Source organism: Pteropus alecto, unplaced genomic scaffold (genome assembly GCF_000325575.1).
Source record: "Pteropus alecto unplaced genomic scaffold, ASM32557v1 scaffold98, whole genome shotgun sequence".
In the NCBI taxonomy this organism is placed as follows: domain Eukaryota; kingdom Metazoa; phylum Chordata; class Mammalia; order Chiroptera; family Pteropodidae; genus Pteropus; species Pteropus alecto.
The window spans coordinates 13,657,421-13,679,020 of record NW_006443570.1 but is presented as its reverse complement, the minus strand read 5'-3'; the positions used below and the strand labels follow the sequence as shown (position 1 = coordinate 13,679,020).

At 33.9% G+C, this 21,600-nt stretch overlaps 1 protein-coding gene and 1 long non-coding RNA gene across 2 annotated transcripts in view; both read right to left on the bottom strand.

The window, feature by feature from the left end:
* APPBP2 (amyloid beta precursor protein binding protein 2) overlaps positions 1–20,768 on the bottom strand; it is a 47,608-nt gene extending 26,840 nt beyond the window's left edge. Inside the window, exons 1-4 of the mRNA XM_006924910.3 lie at positions 20,323–20,768; positions 5,094–5,182; positions 3,593–3,744; positions 314–437 (exon numbers count right to left, since the gene is read on the bottom strand). Coding sequence (XP_006924972.1) covers positions 314–437; positions 3,593–3,744; positions 5,094–5,182; positions 20,323–20,460 — 503 coding nt within the window. The 5' untranslated portion in view covers positions 20,461–20,768. The remainder of the gene's footprint in view (positions 1–313; positions 438–3,592; positions 3,745–5,093; positions 5,183–20,322) is intronic.
* Positions 13,160–20,306, bottom strand: LOC112473139. Its single transcript, XR_003043923.1, has 2 exons — positions 18,733–20,306; positions 13,160–17,688 (listed from the first exon to the last, which is right to left on the bottom strand). It is a non-coding gene; the product is annotated as an uncharacterized LOC112473139 (long non-coding RNA).
* Positions 20,769–21,600: the final 832 nt, after the last annotated feature.

The following is a 21,600-nucleotide window of genomic DNA, read 5'->3' as shown; positions in this document are numbered from 1 at the left end:
CCTAGCACAATTCCTGGTACATATCGGGCATTCAATAAATATTTGTTGAATGAATGAACAAACAAGTTCTATGACAAAACACAAAAATATATACATGATCTAGTTCATAATACTGAAATCTAAGCTAAGCTAACTATAACAAGTTAACTGTATTTTGAGGGTGAGAGATGGTAGAGGCCAGACTAGTGAAACTGTGATATAAATATAACCTTAGAAGTTTATTCAAATGTTGAAGTACACTTAGAAGAGCTAAAACTATAAAAGCCACTAAGTATCATTATAGTATATAATTGTAGGATCTGTTCCAACTTACCTCACACAACATTCTACTGCACGAAACCAATGGAGCATCTCATCATGTAGAGTACACAACTGAAGGCAGGACAGAAAAACTTTCTCAGCATCACTGTACCAGCCTGCATCAGAAAGAAAGCCACCTAAAGGACAAGAAAAACCAATAATTTTAGATAATTTAATAAATCACTTGAAAGCTAAAAGGACATGCTTATAATGAATATTATCTAAAATGAAAAAAAACCCCACAATATTAAAGTCCTGTGTTTAGCCTTCAAAAAATATACTAATTGTAAAATTAAAAAAACAAAACAAACAAAAACTTTCAAACCAGAGGAAGTAGATTAAAGTTGAAACCTTGAATAAGGAGTCAAGAATATTAATCCTCTAAGAATACTCTATGGCCTAAGAGTTGATATTTTCCAGTTAATTAGCCACTATATTCTAATAATCCTAATATTTTCATCTTGCGGGGTAAATATAACTTTATAATCTCTCCCTATCCAATCCCCAAAAAGATAAAGAAATCTGAATAAACTTAATCTTCTTAGTAAAGTGGTATACCACTGAGGATACACAGATAAGAGATGGTGATGCTTGGTCATTTCATTTTTGTTTAGCTAGAAATTAAATTGCTGTCCTCTAATAGTCCTAATGCATCTTTTCCTTAGGATATTATCCATCTTTTTAGAGGTTCCTGACCCTCAAAATTGTTTAATACATTTTTAAGTGCCAAGTCTTAATAGTGTCAACAGTGTCTGAGTCAAGAAAATATTATATTTTGCTCTGACTCATGGTTTATGTTTAATCAAAGCTGTATGTAACCAAATACCATTTTAATTGGAGAAAAGTATGCTTTAGAACATTTTAGGGCCCTCACCAAGTGACCAAATAATATGGTTATTATACATATTCATACAAAGCAACATTCTACTCATCATCCCAATTTACTATGTGTTGTGCTGTTTATTAGGCTATTGTTTCTCAGCTTCAAATCAAACTCTGTTTTGGCTAGGACTCTGCAAACCACATGTCACCTTTGCCAGCTGGCTCCCTGTAGTCGCTGCCAAAAGGAGGCATGCATGCTTATGAGAGATAAAGGAGAGAAGAGATGATGACAGAAGAGATAACTCCTTCCCCTTTGCTTCCAGTTTCTGTCAGCAAAGCTCCTGCTGACAGTAATGCCCCAGGGTAATGCTCTTTACCCTGGCAGTGGAAATTCATTCCAGTAAGCAAATTCCAGTTGCAATTTTCCAATACTTGCAGAACCAGATTCACAGAACGCAGGTCAGAGACACCAGCACCAATCAGCCAGGTGCTGATCCTAGAGATCTAGGTTCTAAACTCATGGGACCCTTCTCAGAGCTCTGCGGTACCTGTAGCCTAGAAGTAGCCAGCTCTGTGAGGCACTTCCTCGAGCTTCTGAATTTTATTAACTCCAACCCCATCTTTTGGTTCCCTAAGCCCTAGGTGTGCTAGTTGATTCTTGCAGGTGCTGTGTCCATAATACTCAGGTAATTCCCTTTTTTTCAGTTCTTTAACACCTGTTTTAAAAATATTTACATTAAATTCTATCTCTACAATATGGATGGACCTTGAAAACATTATGCTAAATAAAAGAAGCCAGTCGCAAAGATCATGTATTTTAGGAGTCCATTTATACAGACTATCCATATAGAGACAGAGAGTAGTCTGATGGTTGCCTAGGGCTAGAGGTATCAAGAAAGAAATGAAGAATGACTACTGATGCATATGGGTTTCTTTTTGGGGTGATGACAATATTCTAAAATTTACTGTGGTGATGTTTTCACAACTCTGTGAATACACTAAAAATCTTTAATTGAATTCTTTATATGGGTGAACTATTTATTTAAAACATTATTTTCTGGTATGAAATATTTTCACTGCTTTGGTAATTTTAGGATTAAGATTGATAATATAACTGAGTTTGCTAGGACTTGGTTTTATCTTCAAGATATTTCTTCAACCTGGCTCATTTCAATGGCCAGACTGGTATAAGTGTTTGCGGAGATGACAAAGGAGATAGAGGATCTCAATGAACACTAGCCATTTTGTCTTTTACCTTACTTGATACTAAATTTCTCCCACAGAGATTTACGTGACCATTTAGGACTAAAGGGATATCAACCTTAATATACATCAAGATCACAAACACACTATTGTTACAGACATTCTTTGGTCACAATTCTCTTGCAATTTAAATTCCATAGGACTAACAAAGGATAAAGGCTGAGGGTTTTTTTCAAAAAAGAATGTTCTGAAGTTTCTCCAGCAATCTGTCTATGACCACTACAAAGAATAATTCTAAAGCGGAAGGAAATGATCATAAAAACTTGGCAAAGAAAGTGTATGTGCACTTACGTGAGACAGAGAAAACATGTACATGTACACACTGTGAAAAGTTAAAAACCAAAGGTAGTCCATGGTAATGATAGTTACATGAACCTTTTCATGGAATTAATTGCTCAGAAACACAGACACACACATAGACGTAAAAGCTGGTGAAAATTAAATAAGGCCTGCAGCTAGTTAACAGTACCAACTCCCTGGTTTTGATAGTGTCTGTGAATCTATACTCATTTCAAAAAATATTTTTTTAAGTAAAAAGAAAGATAACTATAACTTTAATAAATAATTGCCTGAAACACATTTATCTACATAGTTTTGATGAAAACCATATAAAATGTTAGAAACATTAAACAATATTTTTATATATATAGCATACAAAACTCTCTCAGAATCCTTTTCTGTTTATGTTGTCAGTGTTCTTATAATACTCCCATGAGAAAATACAGAATTACCCTTATTTTAGAAATGAAAAAAATGAGGACCCCAAAGGATTAAGTTCCACATCACATTCAACAGTAAACTGGTAAAAGGACTTGGTGGTAGCATGACATGGCAGAAAGATGTGTGGCTTGAAATCATATAGAAATCATACAGGATTCTAAATTTAGCTCTGCTACTAGCTATGTGACTTGAGCAAGTTACTTAACATTTTTGAGTCTGTTTCCTCATTTGTAAAATGCTATTAATACCAACACATCACTGAAATGTGATCGAGATTCAGAAAGATAGGATTTAAATGCCTAGTACAGCGATGCCTAGACAGTGTTTGGCACAAAGTTAATAGTCAATAAATCATACCTAGTTTTTCTCAGTGCCTTCTTATGAAAACTTTGGGAATTTCCTGGGAGAATCCTTTATTGTTGGCAGGTTTAATTCTGAGTCATGTCACAGGATAAAACACTCCTCTATTTTACCATTACTTACTTACCTAAAACAAAGCCAACCTGAATGGCTTTTTCCTTTACTGCAGCATCTGATTCTGCTATATAAGAGCACCGTCTACTGAATGAGTAGGCCAAGACTGAAGCAACTTTGACACCATGATCCATCAAAGCCTGGAAACAATGATGAAGCAAATGTCTGAAAGAAAAGGAAAACGTTATTTTATAAGCGTAACGTATTTTGTCCTTTTAGAAGTGCCTAGTTTGTTGTTTTAAAATAACGGTACCATTATTTTCCAAGATGGAATAAGATAAAAAGTTTTTTGCCTTATCAATTATGAGGCCATAAAAAATCACTATCTATCCTACTATCTTTACTAGATCGCTGAGTGATCCTGTATGTATAAACTGATGGCAACAAAGATAAAACGTTTAACATAAGTTTTAAAAATCAAATTGCCTTATAAATCAACAATAACTCAATTAAAAAATGGGCAATGGATTTGAACAGAGATTTCTCCAAAGAAAATATACAAGTAGCCAACAAGCAAAAGAAAAGATGCTCAACATCGTTAGTTACTAGGGAAATGCACATCAAAATCACACTGAGATACCATACCACATCCACTAGGGATGGCTATAATTTTTTTAAAAAAGTAATTACAAAAACATGGAAAAATTAGAACCCTCATACATTGGTAGTAGGGCTGTAAAATAGTACAGACACTGTAGAAAACAGTTTAAGAGTTAAACACAGGATTATCATATGTATATACTCTACTTATATATACAAGAGAATTGAAAACTATGTCCGCACAAAATCTTGCCTATGAATGTTCTTAGCAGCATCATTCAATATACCCAAAAGGCTATGTTTAGAACTGTAGAGAGAAATTCAAATCCAAGTAATCTTTTCTTAAAGAATGCTTTTTAAAGTTTTTCCAAAGCCCTCTTTTACCAAAATCAAGTTCTCATCTATTACTTTTTCACAGATTAATTTTAATTAATCAACTAACCAAGAAGTTTCTCTATAGGTTCAGTATATTATCCCTCTCTAAAACACAAAATCAGTAAGGAAGAGATGTCACAGATCTTTTTCACTGCTGTAATCCCAGCGTCTAGAACAGTGACTGACACACTAGGCATTTAACAAGTATTTACCTAATTTGTTGAACAAATGAATTAACATGGCAATACTTATATTAGGGATAGGCAGTATTTTGTAAAGCTATATTATTTTCCTAGAAATGTGGGTTAGAAAAAAGAAATGGCATTTAAAGCAAATTTAGAGAAGAACACTGAAGAGACCAGGAAGTACAATCAAAGGCCAGATTGCCTACAACTACATGTGGCTCCAACTACATGATAATAGCCACAACAGGAAATTTGGTTTTGTTTTCTCCAACACAAAAAGCAATGGTGGTATTGATAACTTCACAACACTGTGAATGTACTTAATGCCACTGAATTGTACACTTAAAAATGGTTACAATGATAAAATTTAGGTTATGTATAGTTTACCACAATTAAAAAAAAAAACAAATTTACCTTTTATCCAAAGCTCTCAACACTTTAGCAAAAACTTCCAATTCACAAAATTCACTGCCCAGTTGACATAAGCGTCCCTGTTGGTAAAGCTGGGGAGAAAAAAAAAAAAGATCATTACAAATTCTCATGTTTTCTTTAATTATACTTATGAATAATGTGAATAACAATATTTTATGAATTTAATGAATACTAAAGTATTCGTAGTAATATCAGGAAAGATACTTGTGCTAAGAGAAATGTAACACTAACAAATGTCTACAATTCATGTAAAAGCATTTTAATAGTTGTATATGATAGAAATTAATATTTGTAACAGTATATGGTACGTGGTAAGTACTACAAAGTGTTAATTATGTATTTATTAAATATAAAAAAGTCATATTCAACAAACTTTCAAAATTAACTTTTTTCCTTAAACAAAACTGGATAGTTAACGTAAAGGTATCAAAATGATAGCAGAGATAATGTCCAGAAGCCAGAACTGATCAATATGCCCCACTAAGAGCTCTTAAGATAAAGAATCCAGGATAACAGTATTTTTAATCATTGCCAACCACTTATTTATTTTGACTTTTTAGAACTTTTATTTAAAATATTTTAATAAATGTAAAATGTTTATCACAAATAATACATGCATAATAGTTAAAAGGAGACAAATACTACTGGCCCCTTTTTCCCCTACCTGAGCTTCATCAAATGCTTTTGAATTTATGTATGCTACATACGGTACCTTAGAAGGCAGGAATTGTTACATTAATTCACTTTATATTACAGGCACTTAACACTTAGTTCAGTTGATAAGAACAAGGGTTTCAGAAGAAGACAAGATCTAGAGTTCATTTGCCTAATGGGTCAGTTAATTTTGCACAGGGAAAAAGCATACTACAAACTCAGTGAACTCTTGGGCATAAGTCACTAGTCACAATGGAGACAAGGCAAATTAGGTATATATATTAATGCAAATCAATAATGACTACTGTGAAAAATCCATAAAATCAGGAAGGGAAGGCAGAAATGTTATCTTGACATAATGGTTGGATATTCATATTAATAAACCTTCATAAGGAAAGGTTTGCTATTTTTAGAGATGATTATGTTTACCATTGTAAAAAAAGAGCTTCTGGGAATGTATACAGTAAAATTTACTACTATTAATCACTGTCACATTTATTTTGACTATTAACCAACAGAGAATAACTTAGGGAAAATAAAGCTCAATTTATGACCAAATTCCTATTTCAAGCTTAACAATGTGTAAATTTCTGATTTGGGACAGAAGAACAAATGCAGTTATCAAAATAAATATATACACATATTCCAAAAACAATACAAAACAAAAAAAAATCTTAGCTTCTTATTAAAATAATTCATCATTAGCAAACTTAAGGCTTAGGATTTCTTTTTGAAGTAGAAGAAATGAAAACTAGTTTAACTTTTATGCCTGTACTCACCAGTCAAATAAAGACAATTAAACTTTATCTGTTCTACAACTCATAGTATCTCATAATGACTAAAAAGTGATATATCCTACTAAATGGGATTTGAAACTAAAAATTTAGGAAAGTAGCTACCCTAGGTACAACTGTAAAAATATTGTAAATGTACCCTATTAACAAACAGAAGCATTTTTTTTTTACTCAGCTGTTCAATTTTTCTTGCTAAAAATGGGTTCACATTTAAATTTTGGAGAGAAGATAATGATTTGTTTGAAATCATCTTCAAATAACCAGGTTTATCCAAAAATACAAATTTACACATTTTACGAATGGAATTTTTGGATACTGATCCAGAATAAAAATAGCATCTAATTCTTACAGAGATCTTATATGTGCCAGGCACTGTTCTAAGTACTTTTTCTAAGTAACTCATTCTTTCTACCAATGAGAAAACTGAGGTGTGTAGTTAAATAACCTGCTCAAAAATCACACAATTAGGAAGTGGCGAACAAAGTAAGAATCTGGCCCCAGGCAGTCTGTCCTTACATCCATGTTCTTAATATCTTACACTACACTGCTTCTTGAAAATTACATATAATGGGAAATTTTTAACATTTTTATAGAAATAATAGATTTAAATATTAATCTCTATATATTCATACATCTTATAGAACAGAGCTTACAGAAAAGAGGCTCTAGGTTCCTTGGTAATGATTCTCATATAAGATTTTTAAAAATTTGTCTTAGTTCATTATTACAGTGTTTAATACTATATTCTGCATCCATTGAATAATGAAGCTATTACAGAACTGTATCAATTACTTTTAGTTATGGGTAGTTATGGGTACCTTAAGGAAAGTAAGGAAAAACAAGTTTATGTTTAGAAATAGGTAAACTACTTCTCAACAGTATGAAAACAGACAATAAAAATACAATTAAAGCAATACTGTATAAGTATGAAGACAGAACAATCAGCAGAAAAAAGTACAAAGTTCAAAAGCAGACTTAGGTACATGTAAAAGATTAACATATAATAAAAGAATCACTTTAAAATGGTGAAGAAAAATAGTTAATAAAGTGCATAAAAATAGGGAAACAAAAATGCTTCCTGATAAAATATAACAGATAAAAATTCCACATTTATGAGTTTCAAAAGCTACCTGGTCACATTGCCTTTCTAAGCATTATATCACAGCTGAAAATCATAAATAAGTGATTATGTAACAATCTTAAATGTCCATAAATATAAAATACTATAAACAAAAAAGAACAAAACTAAAATATTAGTAACACTTGTGTAAGAGTTGATATTTTTAACACACAAAGAGGTGACACTCCTGGTGATGTTTTAAAAGCAAGGGCTTTCAGAGGCTAAAGTAAAGATCTTATAGAAAACTGAAGGCAACTACTGCAAGGGAAATGCAAGACAGCCTCAAATCCGGAGAACTCTGGGAGATAAACATGAGGATGAAAGCCTTCCTTAATCCAAAGGATTTTAAACTGGCATGTCTGCTTTCCAAACCAATTCAAAATTACCACAGGCTAAGAGTGAACATTATTAGTCTTAACATCAAATTAGCATACACATAATCTAGGGTAATTCCCTAAAACAAAAATTTAGAAATGTTTAGAAAAAGTTATTTAAAAAATCACATCCAAAACTATGGTCTAAGAATAACAGAAGAGTCACACATACAAATCTATGAAACTTCTATAGCTCACTCACATTCCGGAACTGTTAATCTCTTGTTGAGAGTCACTAAAGAGCAAAAATCTTCAGAAATGAAAAGGGTTGTTTTCAAGGAAAAATTACCATGATACATAAAACAAGTTTCAGAAAGTTTGAGTAATATAATTCTACTTTTGTTTTTAAATTGTATATCTACCATTACGTATGCATAAGTTTTTTAAAAATGTAGAATGATATTCGATAAAATGGTAGACCTGGACTCTACATTACCATTCTTGTGCCTCTGTGATCAATTGTCCACACATTCTTTCTTTAAAACCTTTCAATGGCACCCTCGAGGTGAACTTAATCCAAAATGTGGCCTACAAATCTCTAAAAGTCATTTGACTTGAGCCTATCTTTCAAACTTCATCTTTTAACATTTTTTTTTCCTTATTCCCTAACATTCCTGCCACATTAGCTTTCTTTTAGCTCTATGGCACTTGACTTTTGCACACATAGGCTGCTTGCTGTCTCCACATGAAGCTCTAGTATCATGATTCTTCACCTGGTTAATTTGTAACTCATCCTAATGGTCTCAACTAATGCATCACTTAACTGCCCAATATAAATTCTGTTCTCTGTTATACTTTCTCATGATACATTATTTGTGCCCTGCCCCCGCCCCCGCACTAAGTAGCATCAAGATATGCATGCATACATTCACTTAAATAATTTTTTAAACACATCTATACTTTCTCATGATACATTATTTGTGCCCTGCCCCTGCCCCCGTACTAAGTAGCATCAAGATATGCATGCACACATTCACTTTAATTTTTTAAACACATCACTCCATTACACTCTGCACTCTATTATGTAACCAATGTTAAAATAGGAAACACCTATTGTTACCACCATATCCCCAGTACCTAGCACAGTGCCTAGCGTTAGGTACACATTCAATATATTCTGAATGCATAATCCAACTTGATAGCCATCTACTTTGGATGTAACTCAGTACCTTAGAAGAAAAAAAAAAATCAAGACAGTCTCAACTCTGTAGATTATCATGAAAATCAAGTACTTAGTTATTCTACCATTATTTACTGAAACTTCCCAAATTCATCTGATGAATCTGACACTAAGGGGAAAACCCTCGATTCCATACACTGTTACTCATTGTCTTCCCAAACAGAATGTAAGCACCTTAAAGAGAAATATTTACTAGGCAGTCATACCTCCTGTCTCTACAGTAGTCTGTACAGAACAGTGTTCATGTAATAAACTGAGAACAAACATGAATGTAGACTTAATAAGCTAGTCATGAAGAACATAAAGTGCCAGTATCTAAATGGAAAAATCAGAAAGATTCTAAATAACAGCTGCTTAAATTTATATACAAAAATAGGTGTTTCCTATTTTAAACATCTAATCTTTTACCTAGTAACCCTGGCATATTCATTAGATGAAACTCTTAGCTTACTGAATCTACTTTATCTTTGTGATTTTCACATCAAAGCCAAGAATCCTACAACTAGGAACATTCTATTTATTGTTTTTACTAACAATATTTTACTAAATATCAGGAGCATAGTTAGTGTAAGGCACTGTGCTAGGTATTGGAGATATGGTGGTGACCACAGCAATACAGTCATTAGGAATTGTTCTCTGACTTCAATAAACTTAGAATCTGTCTGAGCATGAAAACAATGTTCATGGATTTCACAATGGAGGCAGGCAGAGTGTTTTAGAAACACAAAATACCCACTCCAAGGAAAAATTTCAGCTGAATTTTGAAGAGGGATGGGAGTAGCCTCCGGCAATATGGCAGATTACACTTACATATGTGAAAATCTTCCTCCTCCTTTCCAAATGCAGGGAAATGCTGGATAAAATAACTTTTGGGTTAATAGTTGAGTTTAAAACCAAGAGCACAAACTCCATAGCTGCCAAAAATTAAGAAGACACAAACTCAAAAATGACAGGAAGAAAGGAAAACAATAGTTTTATCTCTTAATGGTTTTGGGCTAGAGTGCAAAGATCAAATAGGGAGAAGTCCAGGCAGATCCTTGCTTGCCTAAAGCCAGGAGTAAAACAGTCCAGAACATCTCCAACAGCCCTAGCACAAAGTCTGCTGTGAAAAACTAAAACCTCCAGCCTAAGACACATGCGAGTATACAGTCCAAATTTATACCACGTAGACAATTTACAGACCCCCAACCCCAGAACCTGGCATTAAAAACTGGCCTGAAATTAGTGAAACTAATGAAGTCCCCACAAAGACAAAGGCTAAAACACCTAGAAGGGATAACGAAAATGTTTTATATTTTAACCACTGAAATCTACACTGCAGGAAACGCTGTAGCATCGACAAAGGATCTTGTTTCTTCAACAAATAAAATGTAAAGATGTGAAAACAAATGGAAAGGGAAGATATGATCAAGAGAGACTTAAGAGATATATCAACCAACAGCCAAGGTGTAGAACTTATCTGGAACTTAACTCAAACTGTTAAAATATATACATATCTGACAAGTGAAATAATTGAAAATTTAAACAATGAATGTTTAATAATGTTAAGAAATTACTGTTAACTTTTCTTAAGTGTTATAAAAGTATGGTGGCTAAGAAAATATTTACAGATGACACTATATGTCTAGATTTGCTTCCAAATACTACAGATAAGGGGAATGATGGTGGGAGAATAGATTTAGTATTGGCCAAGAATTAGTAGCTGTTAAAGCTGGGCAATGGACACATGGAGATCCATTATTCTGTCTACTTTTGTGTTTAATTTTTTCCATAATAAAAAGTTTTAAAAAAAGAATGTATCCTTTCTCTCTAAACAAAAATATCATCTACCTTTAAAATAAAAGAATACTTCATTTTGTTTAATATACATGTGCTATCTTCACTTATACATTTATTCTCATTCTCTAATCTCAAAAGTCATCTGAAATGTAGCTTTGAAATAATTCACTCTGGACTATAACTTGATATTCCTTTACTTTATTCTTATATTATATTGTATATCATATGTAATGCCCTTTATCTATCTGTTGTTTGACTGCACTGTGATCTTAGGTTATATTTCTTGGATCAAAGCAAGTGCCATATCTTAAAAGAGTAAATTAAAATAATGCTTAGGTAATTAGAAGACAAATGCTTTCTTCTGAAAGCCAACATTTAAATTTCTTGATTAACATTAAAAATTCTCAGCTGCTCTATACTCACCTGTTCTATGTTATACATTAAAAAAAATACAACTGACCAACATGATTACTTATATTTTGTAGGGCAAAGTGCTTTGCTTATTGGTAAGCCAAAAAGTTAAGTGAACATGTCCATTTTATTACAGTGCACAAGAAATTGATAGTTAACATTCCAATGGGAGGATAACCCTATACTAAAGTTTAAATATTCTGTCCACGTATGAAGATATTGGTAGGTCTACTATCCATTAAAAAAGAAATTAAAGAGATTTTTCTCCAATCGTTACAAGGATGAATTTACATCTAGCACCCAGATAATCTAACTCTATCCCTCACTTGATGGGTCAATGGTATAATTTTCAAGATAGAATAATTGTGATAATGGTGGAAGATGCTACCATGACACATGGAAAGTCAAAAAATCTAGTTAAATATAAGATCTAACAACAATAACCAGCCATATATAACTCAAAATATATAAGTGACCTCTATATTTGGTAAGTTTCTCAGCTTCTCTTCTTAGTTTCACTACCAATCTATGGTGAAAATCCATGAGGCAATAGAGTTAGTATAGTTATAAGAAAACACATTCCGTCTCTGTAAGAAAACTCATTCTGTATTCTAGTTAACTTTAAAACATTTGTTTACTCTGAATTCATAAGAATTACATACACGTTTTTAGAAAAAATAAGAAATATAGAAAATAATTTATAAAGAAGAAAAACACTCAATTTTACCATCTAGAGAAAATCACTAGTAGTATAATGGAACATTTCTTTTTTTCAGTCCTCTATTGATCTGCAGTAGTTTTGAGTGTTTCATAAACTTTAATCCTTCATTACTTAAGTTACAAACTTTTTTTCCCCATTACGCTTTATTACTCGTTCCAGAATACTTTAGATTTTAAGTCTACATTGAATATATATTTAGAGGGAAATCATCTCTCTAAAACCCTGAATCTTCCATTCTAGGAACAAAATGTTTCTTCTACATATTGAAAGCTTTTGGATTTCTGTACACCTTTTTGGATTGACTCCATGGCATGTTTTCTGTTATTTTGAGTAAGATATATACTTTCCTATACTGCATACAGAAAAATAATTGAATTTTTAATTATAAATATGTAATCATCCCCTTTACTGAATTATTTTATTGCTATAGTTTTCCAGTTGATTTTGCTGACTTTTTCTTTATTCTAAGTGCATTGGTTAGCACTTCAAGAACGCTGAATATATTGTATACAGTTCCAGAAATGTCTGAAAGTCTTTACTTAAAAAGATTTAATGATACTGATAAAAGATACATTATAGTCTTGATTTTAATCAGAATGCTTTAAGTGTTTTACCACTTAGTATTTTTGTTTAGGTATATATATTACCTTTTGTTTAGGTATGTTTATAATGTCAATGTGTATCCTTACTAGAAGTTTAATGGAAGAAATGTTAGATTTTTATATTATGATGATAGTTTTCTTTTGTCTTATTAATATGGTGAATTTATATGAACAGATTTGCATTTCCTATTTATTTTATCTAGAAATTTTGTCTCACAATACACAAAAGAGGTTTTTTAAAGACTTTCTTTTTGTTGCTATCTTAGGTTTAGGTATCAGTGTTATGTAAGTATCAGCGTTGACCTTTAAAAAAATGTTTAACTGGAAAGCATTTGTTGGTTTGAAACAAGTTAAATGTCAGCAGCATCAACTGTTCTTTGAATATACCCAAGGAATATCTAAAGTTGGTGAGAGTTTTTGTTTGTACACTGAAGGTGGAGGCAGATGGACAAAGGGAGAAGTATAATTTCTCAATTTCTTTCATGTTTTTTTTTTTGTCTATTAACTTATCTCTTTGGTCATTTGTATTTTCCTAAAAACATAACTTAAGTAATGCTTTCAGATGGATTAGCATGGAATAATACAAGCTATTCTACATTTAAAGAAGCTATTCTACAATTTAAAGGGCTATTTTTTCCCTTACTATTGTATCTATGGTGGATTTTTCTTTCTTATTCTTATTCTTGAGAATGAGCTTTCTGTTTCTTGATTTGGTTAGCTAGTGAATTAACTAATTAGCTGAATTATTTTATTTTCTTTTTAAAAACCACTTACTGAGTTATTTCTCATTCATATTGAAAATACTTTAGAATATCGGTTTTTAGGTTATTCCACTCTTACTACAACTTTGTTTCCCAGATATTAACAATTCAAGTATATTTTTTTAATATATCAAAATAATATATGGTCATAAAAATCCAAAAATTAAAGAGAATATAAACAAAGTAAAAAATGATGGCGATCCTACCCCTTGAGTAAACACCATTAAAATTTTGTGTTCCTCTACATTCTTTTTTTAATGCATACACAAATGTAGCACATACTCTCCCACTTAAAAATAATCAATAAACAGGAGTATGCTATTCATACTACTTTGTAACAAGCTTTTCATTCTCTCCACCTGATGTGCTCTGGCATTTCTATCCCAGTGTACATAGTATATACATTCTATATAACTAGAGTATACTATTCTACTCCTAATTTATTAGCATATAGTTGTTTCCAATTTTGGGCATCATAAACAACACTGTACTGCACATTCCTGAATAGAATATTCGGCACACTCAACAAGAATTCCTGTAAGGAAAAAAAGACTTTAAATGATATTGTGGATTAAAGGGTGTAAGTGTTTTGAATCCTTAAACACTGACAATCTAATAAGAATGTTATTTTTTAAACCTTTTTATTGAAGTATAACATACATACAGAGCACACAACTCATATTTAAAATGTAAAGCTCAAAAAAAATTTCAAAAGAGAACACAGAGGTAAGCAACATCCAAATATTATCAGAATCTCAGACTTTTCCCTTCGTATCCCTACATAGTCACTAACCTCCAAGGGTAACCTCTCCTGACTTCCAACACTTTTTATTAATTTTGCTTGTTTTTGTGGAAACTGCATCAAGGTGCCCTGGGGCACTGCAAGATATTTTAAATTTGAGAAACAATATTTAATACCTGTATTATACCATACCAACTACTAGATTGCTATATTCCTTTCGTTAATGTTTTATCTTTGTGAAGCTGCACTTGCAGTCGTTGCTATAAAAAGTAATGTACAAAATCAACAGAGAACAGAAAATGAAGGTGTCCAATATGATTGCCAGATTTGAGAAGTTATACTGTACCCAATAAATATACATATCCCACTAGTAAATAACTGAGTAATTGTGGCTATTTAAGAATGAAGGAAAAATACGTTTTTTCTTTCATTTTTTGTGCATTATTTTTAAATGTCTCTTAAGCTGTTAGGACATAAGTATTATTAAGTTGTTTGTATCTAACTACTTAATAAACAAAACTGTTAGGTGCTTCTTTTTGTCCTAGGGGTGTCATGAATCAAGTGCTGTGAAGGGAGAAAGTTTGGGGGCCTCTGGATTATAATCCTGTGACATTTGTGAAATTCAACCATATTATTTCAAACAGGTACATTCATTCATTTTCACTGCATAATATTCCACTATATGACTATTCCAGAAAATATTTAATTCTCCTCTTGATAGGCATTTGGACAGTTTCCATTTTTTGGTTATTATAAATAGTGTTGCTATGAACATTCTTAAATGTATATATCTTGAAATGGAATTACTAGGTTATAGGGTATGTGTATATTCAGTTTTAGCAGATAATGCTACTGGGTTATAGGGTATGTATATATTCAGTTTAAGTAGATAATCCAAAATGGTTTATCAATTTACATTCCCACTAACAGTGTATGAGTTTTGACTGCAATATATTTTTATCAACACTTTTTCCTTTTTCATTTAGACATTCTTAGGAATGTACAGTAGGACAACAATTTCCCTAAACACAAAATAAGGTTGAACCCCTTTCCGAAAGTTTGATTGGTCTTTTGAATATCCTCTTTTTGGATGCCTATTCAAGTTCTTTTCCCATTTAAAAAAAGGGGGGAGGTATTTTTCATTTTCTTATAGTTCTTTAGATGCAGGATGAGTCCTTTGCCAGATATACGCCCTTCAAGTATCTCCTACCACTCTGCTGCTTGGCTTTTCACTCTTTTAATGGTATCTTTTGATGAAAAGATATTCTCGATCATAGTATGGTCAATTTATCAAATTATGATATTTAGCCCATTTTGTATCCTATTTAATAAATCTTTTGCTGAGAGTGAAAACTTTTTTCCTAAAAAACTTTTTCACATTTAGATCAGCAACTCATCTCAAAATGATTACTGTATACAGTGTAAGATAATGTCATGATACTTTTTCTCCTATATGGATACCTAATTGACTGACACCATTTATTTCATTTTTTTCCCTACTGTACCACTGTGTCACTTTTATCATAAAACAAGTGACAGTATTATACACCAGTCTGGTTTTGGATTGTCCGTTTTGTTCCACTGACCTATTCATCTGTCCATGTGCCAATACCATATTATCTTAATTCTCATAGCTTGATATTTGGTGGTATAAGTCCTTCAGATTTTCTTCTTCATGATTGCCTTGGCTTGATATTGAATTTTTAATTTGCTCAGGTGAACATCTTTTCATGTTTATTGGTTATTCATATCTTCCTCTTCTATGCGCTGGCTGTTCAGGTCTTCCAGATATGAGTTGGTTTTCCTTTATGTACTCATTAATTAGATCTTTCTGTACTAGGAAATTCACACCTTATCTGTCAAATGTTGTCATTTGCACAGTTTTTAAAATGTGCTTACAATTTCCCCCCATTTTTTATGTACTCAAAAGTATGGATTTCTTTTTTCCTTCTGGATTTTGGTTTCATGCTTAGAAAAATCTCCGTGCCAAGATGGCATTCCAGTGTTGGTAAGATGAGTAACAGAAGACTTCACCTTTACTATATTACTTATTTTTATAATGTTTAGCATTTTAAAAATTTGTAAACTACCATAAAAATTTCTTTAAAGAAGAAATTTGTCATTTCCCACTGCAAGATATTGACCCAATAATTTATTCCAATACTTTTATAATATCATTTGCCTTATTTAAATCTCTAATTCACCTGGAATTCATTTTGGTATGACCACATACCAAAAGTAGAGGTCTAACTTTTACCCCATAGCCAGTTGCCCAAGGTATTTTTAGATGTTTCCCCCATTTATTTAAAGGATAGCACTGTCTCATAACTTTATCATATATTAAATTGTTAAAAATGCTTTGGTTTCTATCTAGACTGTCTACTATGTTCTATACATCAATTTCTCTTGCGCCAATGCTATACTATCTCAAAACATGTAGTTTCCTAATATGTAACTGTCTTATAACGCACATCTCTTCTAAACACTGTGCATCTTCAAGACCTCCATGGCCTATTAAGTCTCATGTAATTAATTCTTATAGATGAACTTCTTATTTAATCAGTCTCCTATCAGTTTCCTTCATATTTAGTCAGAGAGTCTGACTCAAATTGTGATAAATTCACAGCTTAAAATGAGATGAGCTGACATATTTATAACACATTACTGTCTCATCAAGGTACAGTGGCAAGCTATTTATGTTCTTTTAAGCCCCCCCCCCATAAAGTTTTCATTGTCAATTTATTAATCCTAAGAGTTCTTTATGTGAAAAGATGATTAACTCTTTGGCTGTCAAATATGACTAACTCTAATGCTAATTCAGACATGAATTTATATAGTTTTCAATATGAGACTTAAAATAATAAAAAAATCATTAAGTTACATCTGAAAACAATACCACACATTACTGAAACACTTCATCCAGCCAAAACTTAACTCTATCACAAATTTTTAATTGGAACAGAACACAAAATATATCACTCAGCAGTTAAAATAGAAAGAAAAGATCATACACGTCATTCTTTAAAGAACCCAACCCTTCCCTTTATTTACTTTCACTTGGTATATATTATATAATTCCTTCTAGTCACCTTATCAACTTCTACATCTAAATGGTTGAGTGTCCTTGGATAAAAATAATTCAAATTCAAAGACATTATTTTGTAGGGTATTGATTTTTACTGAACCATCTATACCATTTGCCAATTTTTTTAAAACAGATTTTTAGATGAACTTCCTTTCCCACATGTCTGTGGACATTTTCAACTTCAGTTCAACCTTCCTACATAAAAGCCACCACTCCCACACTTACTAGCAGCGCATGATCTCCTTATTCATGACAACCATTCTTCGCAAATTCACCTATGTTGATACTTTATGTCCTCATCTCTATCTGATCTTAGAGAAGTATTCTTTCCCAACTCCAGCTGAAGACTGATACCTTAATTTATGCACAGTGAAGGAAGAGGCATGACTCATTAATTAATGCTCCTGCTCAGGGACAGCTTCACAAGGTATTTCCCACCTCATTTGTATATTCAACTTCTCACTATTTTGGTTTATGCCATTCAGCCAATAAATATATTGTAATGTATTCCAGTCTTTTTTTTTTTTAAATCCCTTCACATTTTACCCTTTGTACATATAAACATCTCTCTCCCACCCCCTCTTAGGGAGCAGTCGACATGCCTACTTCTTTACCTCCCATTCATTCCACAATCACACCTCCTAAAGCTTCATGATTGTACCAACATCTGAAGTTACTGACAAAAATTAACAGTGACACTGGACTACACAAATCAAGAGGGATGGGGGAATTTTTGGTTCCACAAATACTATAATTTTGTCTATGACTATGCCTATTGATAAAAGTTCAGACTGCTGGAGGGATGAATTTCTCCTTGGCTCTAAATTGGAGAAAACTGTAAACAGTAAGCTCCTTTAAATTTTCACAAACTGGGCACAGGATGAATATCTTATATTACTATGGTATTAAATGCTTAAAAAGTTTCTTATGTGTTGATACGGTATATAAAAGCAAGAAAGGTTCCTTTTTATATTTAAAGACTGAAGTGGACTCTCACTATACTTCTATAAAAGCTAACTGAAAATTAGTTCTTAATGTCTTTCATCAAAATAATCTACTATCTTAAGATGCAAAATCTTTCCAAGCAAGAAAGCAAGGACCACAGGAACTAAATACTAGGCATGAGATCTTAACTAAATTAACTTTCTCATCTCACACAGGGTTATACTCCACTTTACAGTTTAACTATGTGGATTAAACAAGGTAACGTGTAAAAACAATTAACACCATTCCAGGCACACATTAAATACTTTTTTTTATCTTGGCAGTTAAGTGCCTTACTTCCAACAGACATAAAACTATTAACGAGTAAAAGTATACCAAAAAGAAGCAAAATTAAAACTTTGTGAACTATGTGAAACAGAAAATGTGGCAAAAGCACCATCTGTTCATACTCACTAATAATATATCTTCAAATGAAGAGCTTTAATTAGAATCAAGATACTAGAAGAGATCCATCCAAGCATTTTGAGGGAATTCAACTACTAATGTACTTTGATTAAATTTCCAATGATTTTCTCTTAAAAAAAGTGTATTAGATTACATATGATTTAATAAAATGGACACAGCACACATACAAAAGTTGCAGCTTCCCAGGTTGAGAAAGACAACTCCATCGTTTCCTGGAAGGAATGAATTTTAAATACAAAAAATTTCCTTAGATACACACAAAAGTCAGTGTTTCAAAGGGATTTGGAAAGGTTTCTTCTCTCTATTCCCCCCACCTCCAAATAATAAAATGAATGACCAAAATGAATCTTCTCTAAATATTCGGGGAGGGAGGTACATTTTAATTTTTAGAATTGGTGTAAAGCAGCTGGATTCAGTAGAATGCAAGTCAGCTGCTTTCTGAAAAACTATTCTGGGGTGAAGAAAGCAGGAGCAATTTTCCCAATAAAACTGCCATAAAACACCATACGTATGTAAGAAGATATACATTTGTTAAATATCAGTTTACACTGTCCCAGCCAATTTACAAATCAAGAGAAAATATTTAAGATCTAAAAAATAAATCCTATTCTACTTCTGGTCAAAATTTGTATGGGTGGCTACTGGAGAATAGGAGTTATCCACGCCAATTCAAGGCAAGAACTGAATAATAAATCCACTGTTCACATTCAAATGTTGGGGGGGAGGAAAAGGGAGGGTCCAAGTCCATAAAGTTCTCCTCCCTCTCTAAACACTGCAAAAATTGTCCACGTCTAAAGACTCTTACCCTTGAAACTCCTTGGAGAGTGACTTGAAGATTTTTTTGTTCAGATTTTTGAGGGGGAGCGATTTAGGAATGCTGCAAGACTGCAACTTTCAAATACATGAACATAATTTAAATTCTAAAGTACCTTTTCTTTCAAAATTTTTCCCTTTCAATTAGTTTAGCACCACTCCCATATTAAGATCCTTAAGTCAACTCCCAATACAAATGAAAACCAAACCTATAAAGATTATGGGAATAAGGTACACGACTATTTCCAATAATTCCTCAACTCCTTCCCAAATAGGATGAGAAAACAGAAACCAAGGAACACGAAGCAGGAAAAAAATACTTGAGAAGGAGGGCGGCGAGCGAAGTAGGAAGGGGGCGGGGAGGGAGTAAGAAAAGCAAAAAGTCCAGCCGATGCTGACACGAGTAGGGAGAGAGAACAGCAAATATACCAAAGAGACAGGCTAGAAGGGAAGAACTGAGTCGGACAGGCGCGCAATAAAGTCCACGCAAGGCCTACCCAAGGGGGCCACAGTGTAGAAGGGAACACCAAAACGGGGAAAGACTTAGGAGGTAGAGACACCAATCAGGGTCCAAGAGCTTGAGAGATAGAGGATATGGAGATAAGGTGTTTCTACACTGGCAACCCGGAGACCGCACCAGACGTCTGGGGAGGCGACTCTGCTACGAGGGGTGAGGGGTTAACCGCGGGGGTTTCGCAGACGTGGAAGGGGGTGCGGTCCCACGGGCTGCGGCAGGAGAGCGGAGAGCAGGCCCACGGTCCGTACCTTGTAGTAAACATCGAACTGGATGTTCTCCGGCAAGGAGCGGATGTCTCGGCGGGAGCGGATATAGTTGTCCACGACAGCGGAGATGGCGGTGTTGTAGAGAGTCTCTGGGATCCACTCTAGTTCCACGGCCGCCATCTTCCTTCCCTCCTCCTCCGCCTCCTCCGCCTCCTCCTCCTCCCGAAGGCCCCCGCCTCCCTCCGTAGCGAACTCCTCTGCGGCTCCGGAGGATTCGGAGGGGTGGCGGCAGCCACGGGGGCACACGGCAGAAGGGCACGGCTGCCCTGGCGCCTCCGGGGCGAGCTGTGGGACAGCGGCAGCGGACGCAGGTCAGGAGAAACAGCAGGATAGAGTGCAAGGGACAGCGGGCCAAGGCCTCACATTCCGGGTTTGAGAGAAACCCGGGTTCCGTCCCAGCGCCGATCTCCGCAGGGGCGGGACTGCGTGTGCGGCGTCATGACGTCAGCGCACGCCGACGCGCTGGAGGGAAGGAATGCGGCAGGCAGAAAACTTGGGAAGAGAAGTGATCCCTTCTTGAGAGAACGTACTTTCCAAGGGGCAGCAGTTGGGTGGATGAGGGTAGGCTTTTATACTGGGACGACTCTTTCCTAGATTTTTACCCTCCCGTTTCGAGTTACTCGGGCGCATTAGTCCCTTCAGCAAATCCTGCCTCGGGAGTTCTTAGGCACAGACCCTTTCGAGGCTCAAGTAAAAGTTTGGATCCTCTTCTCACAAAAATGCACAATTATGAGTATATTCAAAATCATGCATGCAGGGAATTCACTTTACTCTAGAAACCCCTTCTTAGACTCCGGTCCTTAAGCCAAGCTAAGAACCTTCGGTCCAGGAACTAGGGGTCAAGATGGAAAGGAGACTTGCGTTTCACTGTATAACCATTCTCACCGTTTGAAATTTCTTTTTTACCGTATTTCTTTTTTCAAACAACATTTACAGAAAAGAAAAGATGCATTGTTTTAGAAAGAATTTAGTAGGAGGGTTAGCCTGATTATGGATTTACAAATAGTGGTGAGAGAAAAAGGACTAAATGGTGAATGTGGTAGGACTTAGTGGTAGGGTAGAAATGAAGATTTCAATTTTCTCTCACAGTTCTAGTCCAGGCCCCGGGGGATTGTTGAATAATTGAGACTACTTGTTTCAGCTCCCTTTCTTCCTCATCTACTATTTATGTCACTTAATTTTCCAAGTCTGCGATTTCAAGAACTTTATGCAACATCTTTCTGCTCTAGGAATTTAACAGGGAAATTCCTGGCCATAATT